Source organism: Chiloscyllium plagiosum, chromosome 5, assembly GCF_004010195.1.
Source record: "Chiloscyllium plagiosum isolate BGI_BamShark_2017 chromosome 5, ASM401019v2, whole genome shotgun sequence".
Lineage (NCBI taxonomy): Eukaryota > Metazoa > Chordata > Chondrichthyes > Orectolobiformes > Hemiscylliidae > Chiloscyllium > Chiloscyllium plagiosum.
In genome coordinates, this window is record NC_057714.1 from 110,837,967 (window position 1) to 110,856,587 (window position 18,621).

The following is an 18,621-nucleotide window of genomic DNA, read 5'->3' on the forward strand; positions in this document are numbered from 1 at the left end:
GTCCCTTAAACACCCCAAATGTATCTGCCTCCACCACCTGGCAGCACATTCCAGACTCCTACCACTCTCTGTGTATAAATCTTGTCCCTCCCATCTCCTTTGAACTTTCCCCCTCTACCTTAAATGCATGCCCCCACGGTATTAGACATTTCCACTCTGGGAAAACTCTGCGCATCAACCCAATCTATGCATCCCATAATTTTATAGACTTCTTTCAAGCCTCCCCTCAGCCTCCGCCGCTCCAGAGAAAACAACCCGAGTTTTTCTAGCCTCACCTTAGAGCTCATACCCTCTAATCCAGGCAGCATCTGGGTAAACCTCTTCCACACCCTCTCCAAAGCCTCCACTTCCTTCCTGTAATATGGTGACCAGAATTAAATGCCATGCTGAGGCCTCACCATAGCCTTATAAAGCTACAACATGACATCCTGACTCTTGTACTCAGTTCCCTGACCAATAAAGACAAGCATGCCATGTGCCTTCTGTCCCACCCTATCTATTTGTGTGGCCTCTTTCTAGGAGCTATGGACTTGAACCCCAAGATCCTTCTGTAGATTAATGTTGATCAGGGTCCTGCCATAAACTGTGTACTTTTCCTTAACATTTGATCTCCCAAAGTGCAGCACCTCACACTTGCCTGAATTAAACTCCATCTGCCATTTCTCTGCCCATATCTGCAACTGATTTATATCTTGCCATATCCTTTGACAACCTTCTACACTATCCACTGATCTTTGTGTCATCTGCACACTTACTAGCCACCCAGCTACATTTTCATCCAAGTCATTTACACATATCACAAACCGCAGAGGTCCCAGTATGGATCTCTGCGGAACACTATTAATCCCAGACCTCCAGCCAGAAAAACTCCCTTCCACTACTATCCTTTGTGTTCTATAAGCAAGACAATTCTGAATCCACGGGGCCTTCTTGAAAGCACTGAGTGCAGGAGTTGGGACATGATGTCACCGCTGTACAGGACACTGGTCAGGCCACATTCGGAATACTGAGTACACGTCTGGTTGCCCTGCTGTAGTGAGAATATTATTAAACTGGAAAGAGTGCAATAAAGATTTACAAGGGTGTTACCGAGTCTGGAAAGGTCGAGTTAGAAGGAGTGGCTGGATAGGCTGAGACTTTTTTCTATGCAGCATAGGAGGCTGAGGGGTGACTTTATAGATGTTTATACAATCAGGGCTTATGCCTGAAGCCTCAATTCACCTGCTCCTCAGATGCTGCCTGACCTGCTGTGCTTTTCCAGCACCACCCTTTTTGACTCTGATCTCCAGCATCTGCAGCCCTCACATTCTACCATTTATATAATCGTGAGGAGTAGAGATAAGGTGATTAATTCACAGACCTTCCATTTGTCCTTGTCCCACCTACTCCTTATTCAAGACCTATTACATCTCTAACTATTCTCAGGCCTGACTGAAGATCACAAAGCTGATACATTAACTCTATCTCCCAATCCATATATATTGTGTAACCTGGTGAGTATTTCCAACATTTTCTGTTTTTATTTCAGACATAAAGCATCTGCAACACTCTGAGCTCCCTTTTCAATTGTTTCTTCCTAGCAAACCTTCTCTGTAATTTCTCCATAGCCTTAACATCTTTTCAAAAGTGCATTCTCCAGAACTGTGCCCCTGACTGCAGCTGGGGTCCACTATCAGGAGGGCAGGAACTGAGAGGTGATCTAGGATTGTGAAGGGCCTTGACAGGGTGAATGCTGAGAGGATGTTTCTCCTCATCGGAAGGTCTAGAGGGCACAGTCTGAGAATAAAGCGGTGCCAATTTAAGACCGAGATGGGGAGGGATTTCTTCTCTCAGAGGGTTGTGGGTTTTGGGAACTCCTTACCATAGAGAGCTGGAGGGGCAGGGTCCTTGTGGATATTTAAGGCTGAGATTGATAGATTCTTGATCAATCAGGGAATTAAGGATTACGGGGGCAAAGGGCATTGCATTTCTGTCATACAACCAAGGGCAGGACTTATACTATTAAAAGTAGGGTCTTGAGTAGTGTTATAGAACAGAGAGACCGAGGGTTCATGTACATAATTCTTTGAAGTTTGCATCACATACAGACAACATGGTTAAGAAGATGTTAATTATGTTTGCCGTCATTGCTCAGACCTCAGAGTATAGGAGTTGGGATGTTATGCTGAGGGTGTACAGGACATTGGTGAGACCTCTCCTGGAGTACTGTGTGCAGTTCTGGTCACCATGTTATAGGAAGGATATTAGTAAGCTGGAGAGAGTTCAGAAGAGATTTACCAGGGTGTGGGTATTGCAGGGTCTGCAGGGTTTGTGTTATAAGTAGACGCTGAATAGGCCGGGACTTCTTTCACTGGAACAGAGGAGGTTGAGGGGTGACCTTATAGCGGTTTATAAAATCATGAGGGGCATGGATAGGGTGAATAGCAGATGTATTTTCCCTAGGGTTGGGGATTTCAAGACTAGGGGACATTTTTGAGGTGAGAGAAATATTTAAAATAGCACACGAGGAGTAGTTTTTTTATACAGAGAGTGGTTTGTGTGTGGGATGAACTTCCAGAGAGAGCAGTGGATGCAGATACAATGTTTAAAAGGCATTTGGATAAGTACATGGAAAAGAAATGTTAGCAGGTTATGGGCCAAGCGCAGGCAGGTGGGATGAGTTTAGTTTGGGATTGTGTTCGGCCTGGACTGGTTGAACCGCAGGGTCTGTTTCTGTGCCAGATGACTCTAGAACTCCCTGGCAGGAAAGTGAACAGGAGGAATGTTGTGATGGCCAAACCACTTCCTCCTGTTCCTATTTCTTCAGGTCTTAAGGTCATAAATACTGGAGGTAATTGTTTTTACAAAACAATATCTGACAATGCCTAACTCTTGTGTTTTGTGTTTGCCCCCTTCCCGCTTCCTAGAATAAATTCCAAGCGCTAATCTTCGACCTAGTTACAAAGCAAGCCTTTGACATTTTCATCATGTTCCTGATCTGCCTCAACATGTTGACGATGATGGTGGAGACTGACGACATGGATCAGTACAAGAAGAATATACTCTTCATCATCAACATTATCTTTATTGTGCTCTTCACTGCTGAGTCCTCTCTCAAAATTATCGCCCTGAGGCAGTACTTCTTTACCATTGGCTGGAACATATTTGATTTTGTGGTGGTGATCATTTCCATTATCGGTAGGTATGAACAGTTCCCTACTCATCTCTTTTGGTGTTTTTTTTTAATTCATTTGTGGGACTTTGGGCGTCGCTGGCTGGCCAGCGTTGATAGCCCATCCCTATTTGCCCTTGAGAAGGTGGTGGTGAGCTACCTCCTTGAATCGCTGCAGTCCATTCCCTGTGAATTAACCCACAATGCAGTTGGAAGGGAATCCATTAGGGAGGATGTGAGATAAGGACCAATGTGTTGTCGCTATATCCATGTGTTTCATTTAGGAAACTTGCTAGCCATTCTAGCATTGGGTTTTTTCGCCAACGTGGCTGTGTATCTCACTGAGCTGGCACATAGCTGCAAGACTGTGGATTCAAAATGACCTGTTTTCTAAAAGAACCTTTTAATCCATTGATTGCTGAAAAGAGAGCTGTGTTACTGAAGGTCTTTGTCTTGTTCTCATCAGGACACATGCAAGAATGCCAAATCTCCCACAGTCACAACAATTTATACTACAGAAGAAATTGTTGATTGAGAAGTTTCTGACTGGCTGTGGAGAAAACAACATGGAATAAAAGCAATGAAGTCCCAAACTCTCGGGTGATTGCCTTCGTTAGGATGTGGGCATCACTGGCTAAGCCAGCATTCATTGCCCGTCCCTAATTGCCCCAAAGGAAGTGGTGATGAGCTCCCTTCTTGAACCACTGCAATCATTGGGGTGTAGAGAATTAAAAGAAGGCTTGAAGGCTTGACACCCAATCAGCATTCACTTCTCCTGTTATACATATTGTTGTGACTATTTGAAACTTGGCACTCTTGCATGGGTCCTGATGAGTGTGAGATAAAAACCCTTCAACAATATATCTCTGTTTTCAGCTAGATTCAAGTTCTGTACTCCCCAGTGATTGTTATCATTATTCACCATTGTACTTCGCACTCTCCTTTCTGCAGCTGAAGTAGATATCTTTGATTGTCTCATGCATGTGGGACTTGAGCTCAGACCTCCTGGCCCAGAGGTAGTGGCACTACCATTGCATCACAAGAACCTTGAAATGACTTGCATTTATAGGTCATTTAATCAATGTGCTCGGCATACTGTAACACACCTCCAGAGCAAGTGGGATCTGATCCCAGGCCTTCTGGCTCAAAGGTAGGGTCACAAGTGGCCACAAGCAGTGGGTCCAATTCATTCTGGTACAATCAAGCTCACTCCTTCACTACCACACTTTGTACTGGGTTGCCAGCAGATTTGACAAGCAAACCGAGTTGCAAAGTTGAACATAATTGGCATTGCAGTCTCAAAACAGTCAAAATCCTGCCAGTTCATCAGAATCCGGCCTGGTTTGCAAGCTGTAGTGAATGTAAAGTAGTAACACAGTAACAACTGAAAGGCCTCCCCCTTTCATCTCGACTCGAACTCCTCCCACTCAATGGCATGTTGCTGGCTTACAGCACCTTCCCCCCCCCCCATACAAGCACTTCCATGTGGAACATCCACCGAATCCCAAAACAGTGTGGGAAGTAGGCTATTCAGCCCACCAAGTCTACACCAATCCCTCCAAGGAGCATCCTACCCAGTCCCATGGACACTACAGAGCAACTTGCACAGCTAATCCACCTAACCTGCACATTTTTGGACTGTGGGAGGAAACCCGCACAGACACAGGGAGAATGTACAAACTCCACAGAGTTACCCAAGGCTGGAATCGAACCCAGGTCCCTGGTGCTATAAGGCAGTAGGGCTAACCACTGAGCCACTATGCTGCTCCAGTGATTCAATCTGATCAAGTAATTCCAAAGAGACTGAAATCCACCGATATTTTGTACTATGCTAGTAGCCTCCTGACAGTTCATAGATTCTTGCTTGACATATAATGTCTTACTCCAGGGCCTTGGCGAGACCACACCTGGAGTATTTCATGCAGTCTTGTTCTCCTTGTTTAAGGAAGGATGTTCTGGCTACAGAGTGAGTGCAACAAAGGTCTACCAGAATGATTCCTGAGATGACAAGACTGACATATGAAGGGAGGCTGGATCAGTTAGGACTATATTCCCTTGAGAAGAGAAGATTGAGTACCATGGTGACTCAGTGGTTGGCACTGCTGCCTCACAGCAGCAGGGACCTGGGTTCGGTTCCAGCCTCAGGCGACTGTCTGTGTGGAGTTTGTACATTCTTCCTGTGTCTACGTGGGTTTCCTCCCACAGTCCAAAAATGTTTAGGTTGGGTGGATTGGCCATGCTGAATTGCCCATAGAATCCTGGGATATGCAGGCTGGGTAGCTTAGTCATAGGAAATGCAGGGTAACAGGGGTAGAATAGGGAGATGTGTCTGTGTGGTGTGCTCATCAAAGAGTTGTTGTAGACTTGATGGGCTGAATGGCCTGCTTCCGCACTGTAGGCATTCTGTGAATGAAAGGGAAAGCTCATAGAAACCTATAAGATTAGACAGGGTATATACAAGAAAGATGTTCCTGATGATCGGGGAGTTTCGAACTTGGGTGTCACAGTTTCAGGATAGAGTGTAGGCTATTTTGGACTGAGCTGAGGAGAAATTTCTTCACCCAGAGAGTGTTGAGCCTGTGGAATTGTTTGCCACAGAAAATAGTTGAGGTCAGAACATTGAATGTTATCAGGAAGGAGAGAGATATGGTTCTTGGGCTAAAGAGATCAAAGGGGAAATAGGGGGAACAGGGGACTCAGTTGGATGATAAGGTATAGTCATGTTGAATGGTGAGTCAGTCTTGAAGGGCCAAATGGCCTACTCCTGCTCCGATATTCTATGTGTTCATGTTTCTATAAGGGGATGAGAGAAAGATAAGATGAATGAAGTTTAATTGACACAATTCCACAGTTCCCACTTATACCTTGATTATTTCACTGGTGTCCAGATGCACAGCAGGATAACAGAAAGCCTCATGTACACAGCAGAGTTCTTATTTCTAATGAAGAGTCCCATTAGTATACCTTTCACTTTTACGTATTGATTGTCCTGTGGTGCATTTTCTGCATTTTCCCTCCGTTTAGTTTCCCAATCTCCTGACACATGGAACTGAGAATTCTTTAAGTGCATGTCCATACACTGAACACTTAGAGATAAAACAGAGAGAGAGAGAAAAAAAAATAGCTGACTAGGTAGCAAAGCAGTTAAGGAGCTTTCTCCACTGATCTGTGTTGGTGGGGCTGGCACTTGCTAAAACTCAACATAAAGCTGAGTAATCTGTTTAGATTTGACCTGATTCTTCAAGGATTTATAAGTTCCACTCAAATGAACTCAGATGGGAGGTTCATGGGAATATGTGGAGGCCATTTTGTCCCTTTGAGGCTGTGCTGCTGTTCAGTTAGATGGTGGTTGAATGAGCGTACGGCTCACACTTATATTTGAAGGTGGATGGAGTGATTTTGTGATGAGGTCAGCCAAAGGGACCCCTTAGAATCTGAGCTCCCTGATTGGGGCTGTTAACCTGGTCCAATCAGGGAGCCCTGGCTGACAGATATGAACAGGAGTGTCAGGGGTTCTGCTCACTCTGAGAGCTGGCTCTGAGGGAACAGGACTCTCTGCGGTGACTTGGGGTACCAGCCTCTGTGCAGTTGTTTCATTAAGGGGGCTCCCTTTTTAAATCGGGTGGATGGCCTGTCTGCTGACAATTGATATAGAAAATAGGTACAGGAATAGGCCATTCGGCCCTTCCACCATTTGATATGATCGTGATGGATTATTTTACTCAGTCCCTCTTTCATACCCTTTGATCCCTTTAGCCCTAACATCTGCTTCTAACTGATACATGGAATGAAGGTGGGTTCCGAATTCTTAGCCACTGGTGGCAAGAGAGGGTCATGCCAATTAGGCTTGTATGGGATAGTCCCCCTACAACCATTCCCACCCGGGGGGTCCGTCAGATTAAAGGTCGTGACCCATCAGAACAACTCGGCCCTGGGAATCAAATCAAACTTGATTTCGGATTTTGTGGGTCAGTGCCTCTCTAAGGGATTGACCGTGTAGAGAGCAGCGATAAAACTATCTTAGTTGTCCTGAGTAAGGACAGAATTCAGTAACACTGACTGTGCAGCCAACGTAGTGCCTGCTGTGTCATGTGTCATCCTCCTGATAATGGATTAAATGGAAAGAGAAATATTGGCTAACAGAGAATATCCATTAGATTAATTGCCCCTTGATCTGTTCGCAAACAAATTAATTTAAAAAAAACACAAACAAACACACTAAAGCCTGCCCTTTAGACATAATAATATTAAAAGGTCTCCCATCTGTGTAATAATTGGGGCAGCTGAAAGTCATTATCAATAACACTTTACGAATAATAAAGCCTAATGGCAGCATTTCAAACATAACTTCATTGCAAATGGCAGATTGAATGGTCAGGCCTGTGTGCACCCTGGAGTAAATCGCTCGCAGATGAAAGGGGCTGAGTAGGGTTTTGAGCACATTGTTTTCCTAACCCCTGGCAACCAGCCATCCACATGGACCACTCCAATGAGATGAAGGCCTTTAACATCAGAGGACTTGTCGTTTGATGTAGGGCCCAACACGTTCAGATTAAAACCGGGAGTTACTTTTTGAACATGTCGCTCTGCGATAATGAGGCTGGCGGTCTGTCTGTCCTGAGAGAATGGGAAAAATTGCAAAGAGCAGGACTTGTCGGCTTGAACTTCCAAGGTCTGAGTTCAGTCCAGACTAAGGAGATGCGGTTCTCCCCTCACAAATGTAGGAAACATACTAGATGTGGGCTGCTTGTCTTAGAATCCCTATAGTGTGGAAATAGGCCATTTGGCCCATGCTGACCCTCCAAACAGAATCCCACCCACACCAACCCCACCCCCTGCATTTCCCTTGGCTAATCCACCTAGCCTGCACATCTTTGGTCTGTGGGAGGAAACCGGTGCACACGGAGGAAATCCACGCAGACACGGGGAGAAAGTGCAAACTCCACACAGACTGTCACCCAAGCGTGGAATCGAAGCGTGGCAGATCCATGACTGAGCAGGGAATAAAGGGATACGGCCAGTATAGAGGCAAAAGGTTTTTAGTTTAGAAAGGCATCATTTGTCAGTGCAGTCTTGGTGTGCTGAAGGGCCTGTTTCTGCCTGTACTGTTGTTTGTTCTTCAATTGCCTGGGCCCCATCCCCCTCTTTAAAACTCTCGGCCTCTCTATCCCACTTTCCTCCTTTCACATATTCTTCCGTGAGCCAGTGTTTGGTCTTCAGATCTCTGTTTCCCGATGTGGGTGTGAGCCATACTTTACAGTGCCTTGGGTGAAACATTTCGGGTTCTTTCACAACGTTAAAGGTGCTATATAAATGCAAGTTGTGTTTGCCACACATCTGGCAGACATGACTGAGTTCTATGGTGAAAGGCCGGGAGGAGGGGGTTATAAAATGGCTGAGGAAGCATGAGGAGGGGAGTCCGGTATCTCCTCCCCCAACAACTCCCTCACCGAAGGTGGGTAACTCGGTGATGGAGGGAGATGCCTCCCATCTCGCCTGGCATTTTACCCGTGTCGGGAAAGCCTTCCCCTTGCTTGGCAGACTGCCAGCAGCTCCCTGGGGCCCCTCTAGGTCCCTGCGGGTAGAGGCCCACTACCACCCTCCTCCCACCCCTCCCCATGTTAAAACAAACCTACCCACCCTTGGCACCATGGGACCTTCCCCTTCACGCTGCAACCTCAGCAGTGGCCACACGAGGTGGTGGCGCTGATGAGCCATCCGTGCTTGGATTGGGCTAACTCTTGGGTCCCGCCCCCACAAGGTGCCCCTCTTTTTATCCTATTGGTGGTAATTTACAACTTTGTGAGAAACTTCCACCCCTAGTTCTTGGCTAAGTGGGACTATCAATCTGATGTGCCAACCCACCAAGCTGTGCATCTTCGGACTGTGGGAGGAAAGCGGAGCACTGAGAGAAAACCCAGGCGGACACGATGAGAATGTGCAAATTCCACGCAGTCACCCGAGGCTGGAATCAAACCTGGGTCCCTGGCGTCGTGAGGCAGTAATGCTAATCACGGAGCCTGCTCCTCGGATGCTGCCTGACCTGCTGTGCTTTTCCAGTGCCACACTTTTCTGACGACTGTCAACCTGATGTGGAAGTTGTAAAGAGTCACATACTTACAGGACAGGCCCCTCGTCCCATTGAGTCTACACCAACAGGAAAAAACTGGGAACCTTTCCTGAGAAAAACCAGCGCTCTTTCCTGCATCACAACACAGCGGGCCCTCAGTCATGGGCTTTACTGAGAAAACATGAATTCCCTGATTGAGAACACAGCTTTCTCCCTCAGAAACCAAAGTATCGCCCATGTGCATTGAAAAAAATAAAATCACCAAATTTCTCCAGGCATACGTTTAGCCACTTTCTGAGAAGTTAACTTGACCGACAAGATCAAACACGTAAGTTGAGTGTTCCCATCATGGATTTTGGCCTTTTCAAAGTCGGGTTTGAGGCACTGACGTTTCTTGGCTCCATGGCAACAGGCTCGGAAGTGAGCAAGTGAACGTTGGAAGATAACGGAGACTTCCCGGTGGAGTCCAGTCACTGGGATAACAGGTCACCCGCCTGCTGATGTTGGTCTGTGGGCCTAAGGTCTCGTTCGGGGGCGGTCTTATGGCATTGCTGCCAACTTTTTTTGACATCAGCATGCTCCCATCTCTCCACCCCAACTTCCCAAACTCATCACTGCTCAGAGAAGCCGCCCGGCCAATAGAAATGGTCTCCCTTCGGAAGGCCGCGACTGTCACTGAAGCTGGGGAGCTCACATCCCAAAGGTCGAAGGCCATAGGTCATAGCTGCCGCCCAAGCGCATCTACAGGATGAGGCCGGCCCACTTCCTGGCCTGCTGTGAAATCTTTGTCACCGGAATTTCTCTTTGCCTCTGAGGGTGCCACCACACAGAGACTGCTTTGAGCCGCCTCAGCAGTGCACACAGGGCTGCGTGACCTCTGAACTGCCGACCCTCTGGTCGAGGGTCAGGAGCCTCCCCACACTCCTCACCTGGGCGACCAACAGATGGCTCTCCTCATGGGCCTCCTCAGTGAAGTTCACTGAGCCCGTCTTGTCTCTCGGCAAGTGAGGCTCCGAACTGTGTTGTGTGCCACCAACAACGAGGCCTGAAAACCCTCAGGAAAATGCTACCCTTGTGCGCTCACAGCTCCAAATTTTCCCGATCGATAGCCAGACAGAAAATAAAGCGTAGCGGTTATTTCCCACTCTGCTGTTAGCTGCCATCTGTTTGCACATGAAAGCATCTGATAATTGGATAAAGGATATTTCACAGAATCGAACTGAAATGGAGTGTCAGGGGACAGAGATGGTTCCGGATTAATTCACATCCTTCCAGCCTCCTGCTCCCATTCCGTGTACAGTGACAAGTGTGATGTCTGAATGGTGAACTTCACATCTGTGTTTGAGGCAGGTGTGTGAAACTCCTCAGAAATACGCTGTGGATAGATTTAGACCATGTAGCACCACTCAATGCTGGCAGGTCGATAAACAGCAATGAATATAATCTCATTAACTTCCATTGACACCGAGTTATTATTGACAGGCTGTTCAAGGACTGATTAAAAAGCTCCACTTGCCTGAGAATAGATGAGCAGCTCTCTTTCAGACAAGGTCTGTTTCCCACTTCCCAGTCAGGATCTAAGACTGGCACTCTCACGGAGCACCGTACACTTGAAGAGATCGAGGGGTTAAACTGACACCCCATTTGTTACATTGGCTCCTGCTGTGTTATCTCAAAGAATACAGAAGTAGAGGCAGGGAATGGAGGGATTGCAAATGTTACACTCCACTTAAAAAAGGATAAAAAAATTGATAATCCTGATAACTGTAGATGAATCAGTCTGACATCAATCGGTGAGATAACTACTAAAGATAATTTAGTACCTGGTGGCTCAGTGGTTAGCACTGCTGCCTCACAGCTCCAGGGACCCGGGTTCCATTCCAGCCTCGGGCAACTGTCTGTGTGGAGTTCTCCCTGTATCAGCATGGGATTCCTCCCTTGTGCTCTGGTTTCCTCCCATGGTCCAAATATGTGCAGCTTAGGGGGATTGGCCATGCTAAATAGTGTCCAGGGATGTGCAGGCTAGGTGGGTAGGCCATGGGAAATGTAGGGTTACAGAGATAGTGTAGGGGGCTGGGTGTGGGTTGGATGCTGTTTGAATGGCCAGCTTTCACACTGTAGGGATTCTATGGACACAGACTGATTCCTGGGATGGCAGAACTGATGTATGAAGAGAGACTGGATTTGTTTAAACTATATTCGATGGAGTTTAGAGGGGGCAATCTCATGGAAATCTATAAATCAGTAAGGTCTGGACAGGATGATTGATTTATTGTCGCATGTACTGGTATACGGTGAAACTGTCCTGTTTATAAGTAGTACAAGCAGAGCATAGTATAAAGGATGTACAGATCAAAAAGACTTAGATAGAGGGATACAGGTTACATTACACAGGGCATGTGCTAGGCAAGATTAGTGTTAGTAAGATCAGCGTTATTAGGGTCTAGAGAGCCCATTCTTCAGCCTAATAATGGCCCAGAAGAAGCTATTCTGAACCTGCTGCTCCGTGTGTTCAGGTTTCTGGATCTTCTGCCTGATGGAAGAGGACTTAGAAGAGCCTTACCGGGGTACAATGTGGATGTTCCTAATGATCAAGGACTTCAGGGGTTACAGTCTAAGGATATGGGAAAGCCAGCAATGAGGGGACATGTCTTCTCCCCGGGAACCTGTGGGATTCTCTGCCACAGAATGTGGTTGAGACTGAACGTTGAATGTTTCCAGGAAGGAGTTAGATATGGTTCTTAAGGCTAAAGGGATGAAAGGGTATGTGGAAAAATCGGGAACAGGGGACTGGATGATCAGCCATGATTCTATTGGAAGGTGGAGTGGGCCAAAAGGCCTACTCCTGCTCCCAATGTCTATGTTTGTATGTTAACAGAGAGGTCAGATGGAGGTAGTGGAATGGATGCTGTGTAGTCAGGTGGCACAGTGGTTAGCACTGCTGCCTCACAGCACCAGGGTCCCAGGTTCGATTCCAGCCTCAGGTGACTGTCTGTCTGTGTGGAGTTTGCACATTCTCCCCATGTCTGCATAGGTTTCCTCCCACAGATATGTAGGTCAGGTGAATTGGCCATGCTAAATTGCCCGTAGTGTTAGGTGTATTAGTCAGAGGGAAATGGGACTGGGTGGGTTACTCTTCGGAGGGTCGATGTGGACTGGTTTCCACACTATAGGGGAATCTAATCTAAAAACAACACAGCTCTCATTCTCTCCATGGAGAGATTATAAAACAGTGTATGACGCTGAGCTACATGAGTAAATGTGAGGGCAGATGGTCACACACTTGGTCAGAGAGGTTGGTTTTAAGAAGGAAGGGGTGGGGGAGGTGGTGGAGAGAAGTGTATGGAGAGAATTCCAGAGTGTGGGACCTCAGCAACTGAACTCAGATGGTGGTGGTGCAATGATAATTGGGAATGCTAAAGTTCGAATCAGAGTAGCGCAGCTATCTCAGGGAGCTGTGGGCCTGGAGGAGATGACAGGGACATGGAGGGATCTAAAAGCAAGGACGAGGCATTTAAAATCAATACGTTCCTTCACTGGGAACCAAAGCAAAGGGCTTTTAGGGGAGCAGGTCATGCTGCAAGTTAAGGTATAGGGAGCAGAGTTCTCACGTCTCATAGGAGACTCGGAAAAAGTATTTGATGAAGTACAATCGACTCTGCTGTAACATGTGTTTCTTCAACACAAATTGGCTTTAATGCGATTGAGGAATTTAGATCGTTATTTGTAGAATGCGAACTTTCCTTATTTGTACTGGCTGTAGCGTGATTCCAGCCCCATTAGTTTAAATGGTGCGGCTATTGCGCGATTGTCTTATAACGTGGAATTGCATGGGACTGGAACTATCGTGTTAGATCAGAACCGACTGTAGAACTTTTTTTTACATGGGATGTGGGCATCAATAACTGGGCCGGCATTTATTGTTTGTCTCTACTAGCCCAGAGTCAGCCACATTGCTGTGGGTCTGGAGTCACGTGCAGGCCAGACCAGGTAAGGATGGCAGATTTCCTTCCCTAAAGGACATTAGTGAACCAGATTCCCAAATTCTACAGTGTTTTCATGGTAATCAATTAACATTTATTTCCAGATTATTATTGAATTCAAATTCCAGCATCTGCTGTGGTGGGATTCAAACCCAGGTCCCCAGAACATTACCTTGGGCCTCTGGTTTAATAGTCAGGCAATAATGCCACTAGGCCATCCCCTGAATGCATTGAAAGAAATGAGAGGAGGTAGCGTGCAGTGTTGGATGGATGTCTTTCTGGCAGGGCCATAACATACAAACAGGGGCAGCTGTGTCACCATCAATAGGAAAGAGGGTACATTGACACTGCTGCACTCCCCCAATGGAGTGTCAGCCGAGGGCAGGTTTCTTACTATTGGCAAGTAGGTTAGCAGCAGAGGTCATAGCTTTAAAACAATGAACGTGAGGCAAACTGAAATGAAATATATATTATCAAGGATTATCCCGGTCAGGAATGCTTTGCCCGGAAGGGAGCCAGGAGCAGATCCCACAGGTACTTTCAAGAGAACGACTGTACATGTAGGTAGCCAGCGCAAAGAGAGGAAAACAGCTGAGAGGAGAGAGTAAACAGTTCCTTCAAAGAGGCAGTATAGGGCCAAATGGCCTCCTCTTGTGCTGGAAAACTCACTGATTCGCCAATCAATATGTCACAGAATCATCAGAGTAAAGGAGGAGGCCATTCAGCCCACTGCATGGTGTCAGATTCTGTCCAATAACGGTACCTGGCTGCTTCCATCTGTGAGGAAAGGTAAAGTCCCATGGGGCTGCTCTCTCATTACAGAGAGAGGTGACTGGTGGTGAGTTTAACCTGAGGGTCACCATGTCTCAGGTGAGGGGAGAGGTTGAGAAGGAGAGTCTCTGTCCATCTCTGTGACCCTACGACAGTCCTTCATGGTAACCTCAGCCAGTGCAGGAATTGAACCCATAAGCACCACTCACCAGCTAACTGATTTTGCCACCCACCATGATGAGGAAGGTGCTATATAAATGTGCGGTTTTGTTTGGAATTGGAGACACTCAGACCAGGACTTTTCTTGCTCCCTCTCTGCAGGTATCATGTTGTCCGACGTCATTGAAAAGTACTTTGTGTCACCGACGCTCTTCAGGGTCATTCGACTGGCCCGGATTGGGAGGATACTCCGTCTTATCCGAGGGGCAAAGGGTATCAGGACCTTGCTGTTTGCCTTAATGATGTCCCTCCCCGCCCTGTTCAACATTGGCCTCCTCCTGTTCCTGGTCATGTTCATCTACGCCATTTTCGGAATGGCCAACTTCGCCTACGTGAAGCAGGAAGATGGCATTGACGACATGTTCAACTTCCAGACCTTCGGCAACAGCATGATCTGCCTGTTCCAGATCACCACCTCAGCCGGCTGGGACGGCCTCCTGAGCCCCATCCTGAACAGCGAGAGCCCGGACTGTGACCCCAAGAAGGAAAACCAAGGCACCAACGTGAAAGGGGACTGCGGCAACAAGTCCGTCGGCATCGTCTTCTTCGTCAGCTACATCATCATCTCCTTCCTGATTGTGGTGAATATGTACATCGCCATCATCCTGGAGAACTTCAGTGTGGCCACCGAGGAGAGCTCAGAGCCGCTCAGCGAGGATGACTTTGAGATGTTCTACGAGGTGTGGGAGAAGTTCGACTCAGAAGCCACCCAGTTCATCGAGTACTCGGCCCTGGAGGATTTCGCCGACGCCCTGAAGGAGCCGCTGCGGGTGGCCAAGCCGAACAAGATCAAACTGATCGCCATGGACCTGCCGATGGTGAGCGGGGACAGGATCCACTGCCTGGACATCCTCTTCGCCTTCACCAAGAGGGTGCTGGGAGAGTCCGGCGAGATGGATGCCCTCAAGCTGCAGATGGAGGAGAAGTTCATGGCGGCCAACCCATCGAAGATCTCCTACGAGCCCATCACCACCACCCTGCGGAGGAAGCAGGAGGAGGTCTCTGCCACGGTTATCCAGCAAGCGTACAGGAGACACCTCCTACGGCGCTCGGTCAAACAAGCCTCCTTCATGTACCGGCACAGAACCAGCGACGTCAACGTGGTGGTGGAGGAGGCCCCGGAGAAGGAAGGGCTGATCGCGACGATGATCAAGGAGCACTACGGCCCCGAGTTGGAGAGATCAGAGACCATGTCCTCCTCCTCCTCTCCGCCATCTTACAACAGCGTCACCCGGGCGGTCAGCGAGAGCGTCGAAGTTAAAATCTTCGACCCCGAGCCTGACGGGCAAACTGATCCAAAGAGAAGCCTCGATAAAGACAGGGAATCCTTGGTGTAAAAGGGGAAGCGAGCTCTCTCAAGACGTTCTTGTTTACGCACTCACACCCACCCACACCCAAAATAAAAAAAAAGACCGCGACACAAAGTCATTTGTACCAGTTAGATGTGGAAGATTACAGAGCGAGAAAATTTTAAAAAAAAGACGAGGCTTTTGTTTTGCCTCACTTCTTCAGCGACCTCTTCAGAGCACGTGACGTGACTGACCTCTGACCTTGGTTCTGATGGCTTTGCTTTAAGCTTCAAACAACGAGAGATTTGGAGGGACTGCACACAAAGTCGTGGCACTAACACTGGTAATAGACAAGGCTGGGGGCAGAACTCAGCAGCATGAGGCCCCCAGTATTCACAAGCGACAGTGACTGACTGCACACATTTATTTGAAATATCATTAATGATGGTGTGTCTCCTCCTGGTTATGTATGACCTGCACTCACAATTATCACAAGTTCTGTAGCAAATGTAACACTTATTGCATATGTTATGGGTCTTTCATAAATTTATTATAATATTTGATATTTTTCTACTCAAGCATATAATTGTCTGTTTTTGCACTGGACTCATGAGTCTCCTGCACCTGTGTCAGCTCAGGCAGCCACCGACTGTCAAACCTTCACACCGTCCCCAGCTCGACTGTACAATTCCCTCCGCAGCACAAGGTCATTCCCCAGCGATGCACACTGGCATCCAGAATCGAGGGTTATCGAGCCATCTTAACCTGGAGAGTGCTGAGTACGTTCAAGACAGCGGACCCGGATGTGAAAAGATATCCAGAGAGAGCAGGGGAAAGTGACGTTGGGTGGAAAACCGGCCAGGATCCGGCCGCATGGCGGAGGCGTGGAGGGGCCGAATGGCCTGCTGCAGCTCCCATTCCCCGTGTTTCTCAGCAGGGCCCCAGTTGCACTCCTTCTGTAGGGTGATTCAGCAAACAGCATTAAGAGGAGGCGGGAGACAGGAGATGTAACAATGGCATAGGCCTCGCCTGACCCTGTTCAGAACAGGGGGGGGGGTGCTGGGGCCAATGGAAGCTAGGGTTTTGGAGAGGGGTGTGATTAACACAGGAGACGGGTGGGCAAGTGATTTGTCTTCCACCCACCAGCTGCTCCCTTCAAAAAGTGTGAACCAAAAAGACACTTGGAAAGACATTTGACTGGTATTGTTGCGATTGCACATGGCAACCAATTTATCTTTAAGTTATTCTGAAAGAACGTTCCTTTATTCTCGCTGCAGGATTGTTAACTAATGATTTTCTAGGAACTGCAGACTTCCTCACCTGCTGTCCACAGAAACGTTATGATGAGAGGATTTAATGACTGGATACAGGGAGGTCAGATTTGGTCTCAACTCCTTTCTTCTGCAATCTCTAAGATGGAGGGGGTCGTCTTTCTCAGTTTCTCTTTTATTTATTCTTGGGCACTCCCCACGCCACGACACAAATGCTTCTCCTACCGGGTTTATGAGCGCGTGCTACTCTGAATTTTAACAAAAATGAGTATCTTCTTTAAGGTGCTTTACCTCAGGTAGGATTGAACCCTTCCCCCTCAGCTTTTCCGAGAGGCCGAGACCATGGCTTCCTGTCGAGCTGGTTTCTGCAGGAAATGCACACTCCTTCACAGCTGCTGATTGGCTACCATGGGTTGGGGTGGTGAGGCCACGTCACCTCCTGACATTGGTCCGTCTAAAGGGATTGGATTGGATCTCGATCTAAACAAAAATAATTAAACGACTAGTTCACACCCTCAGACAGGAGAGATTTCTTCACCAAGAGGCTGTTGATCTCTCTGCCACAGAAGACCCAAAACATTGAATGTTTTCAAGAAGGAGTTAGATATAATTCTTAGGGCGACAGGGTGTGGGCAAAGCAGGAACAGGGGGCTGAGTTGATCAGCCACGATTATTTCGATGGGCAGAACAGGCTTGAAGTGCCTGAATGGCCTACTGCTGCTTCTAGTTTCCATGTTTTCTCTGAACATCCCACAATGCTTTGCAACCAAGGGGGTGTGTGGCCACTGTTGTGAAGGCAACAGCCAATTTAGTGATCAGCAAACTCCCACCAAAACCATCATGTGAGAACAATTGGCTTTTCTTCTGGAGTGAAGTTCGTCAAGGAGAGTTCCCTGCACCCGTGGCATCATGGGATTTCCCTTAGTCACCTGAGAGGGTGGGCAGGGCCTTCTGTTTACACCCCATCTGAAAGACAGCACCTCTGACAGTGCTGCACTCCAGCGATGGACCACTGTGTAGGTCAGCCCAGATCATATGTGGGGCAGGGTATGAACCCTTGACCTTCCGTCCGTGAGATGAGCGTTCCAACTGCTGAGGAACTGAACCAGGAATTGGATCAATCCTCAGCAGGTCGGTGAGTTTGATTAAAATTACCTCCATGCAATGTTTCTGCACTATTAGGGAGAGCTGCTTCTGAGAAGTCCCAGAAACATCTCCCGATGAAGTTGACCTCCTACAGAATCTTTCCCTGCTTCGGATCCTGTTTAAGTTGACCGTCGTTTGTTTTGTTAATGATGGCACTGTCTGGCTTCTGAGGTTTTTCACGCTGGAAGAGTGGATTGGGGCCTACAAGGAGTTTGGGGCCTGTTCTCCTTGTGGTTGGGTTGACATGGAAATGAAAAGGACGGTCAGGATTGATATGGAATGTCAGTCAGATGTCGAACTCATTCATTACATAAATAAATGTCGACCACAATCCCAAATTCCCGATTCTCTCCCTCCTTCCTGATTTTATTTTATTTACGTTTATGTTTCTGGAAACCAAACTTTTGAGTTTGGCAAAATGTTATGAAAATGTTATTAAAAGTGCTATGTTTGAGCTCCTGGCTGATGCTAAATCCTTTTTCTCTTGTGACCAGTGTGTTAGATCCACGATAACTTGTTAATGAGCATCAGTGGCTTCCTGCGAGAGAGCGTTTTTGTTTTAATTCCTTCTAGAGATGTAAGTATCACTGACAAAGCCAGCAATTGTTGCCTGTTTGTAAGCTCCCCTCAGAAAGTGGTGCTGATGTGTCTGATAAGGATGTGATGCAACTGAGTAACTCTCAGGCACTTCAGAGTCAACCACCTCACTGTGAGCCTGGAG

General features: G+C 47.4%; 1 protein-coding gene across 4 annotated transcripts in view; it reads left to right on the forward strand.

The window, feature by feature from the left end:
- The window catches only part of LOC122550139 (sodium channel protein type 2 subunit alpha-like), a 188,908-nt gene extending 172,852 nt beyond the window's left edge, over positions 1 to 16,056 (forward strand). For all 4 annotated transcript variants that reach the window (XM_043690780.1, XM_043690782.1, XM_043690781.1 and 1 more), the window contains 2 exons: positions 2,907 to 3,177; positions 14,297 to 16,056. In XM_043690780.1, the coding sequence (XP_043546715.1) occupies positions 2,907 to 3,177; positions 14,297 to 15,531 (1,506 nt within the window). In that variant the 3' untranslated portion in view covers positions 15,532 to 16,056. The remainder of the gene's footprint in view (positions 1 to 2,906; positions 3,178 to 14,296) is intronic.
- Positions 16,057 to 18,621: the final 2,565 nt, after the last annotated feature.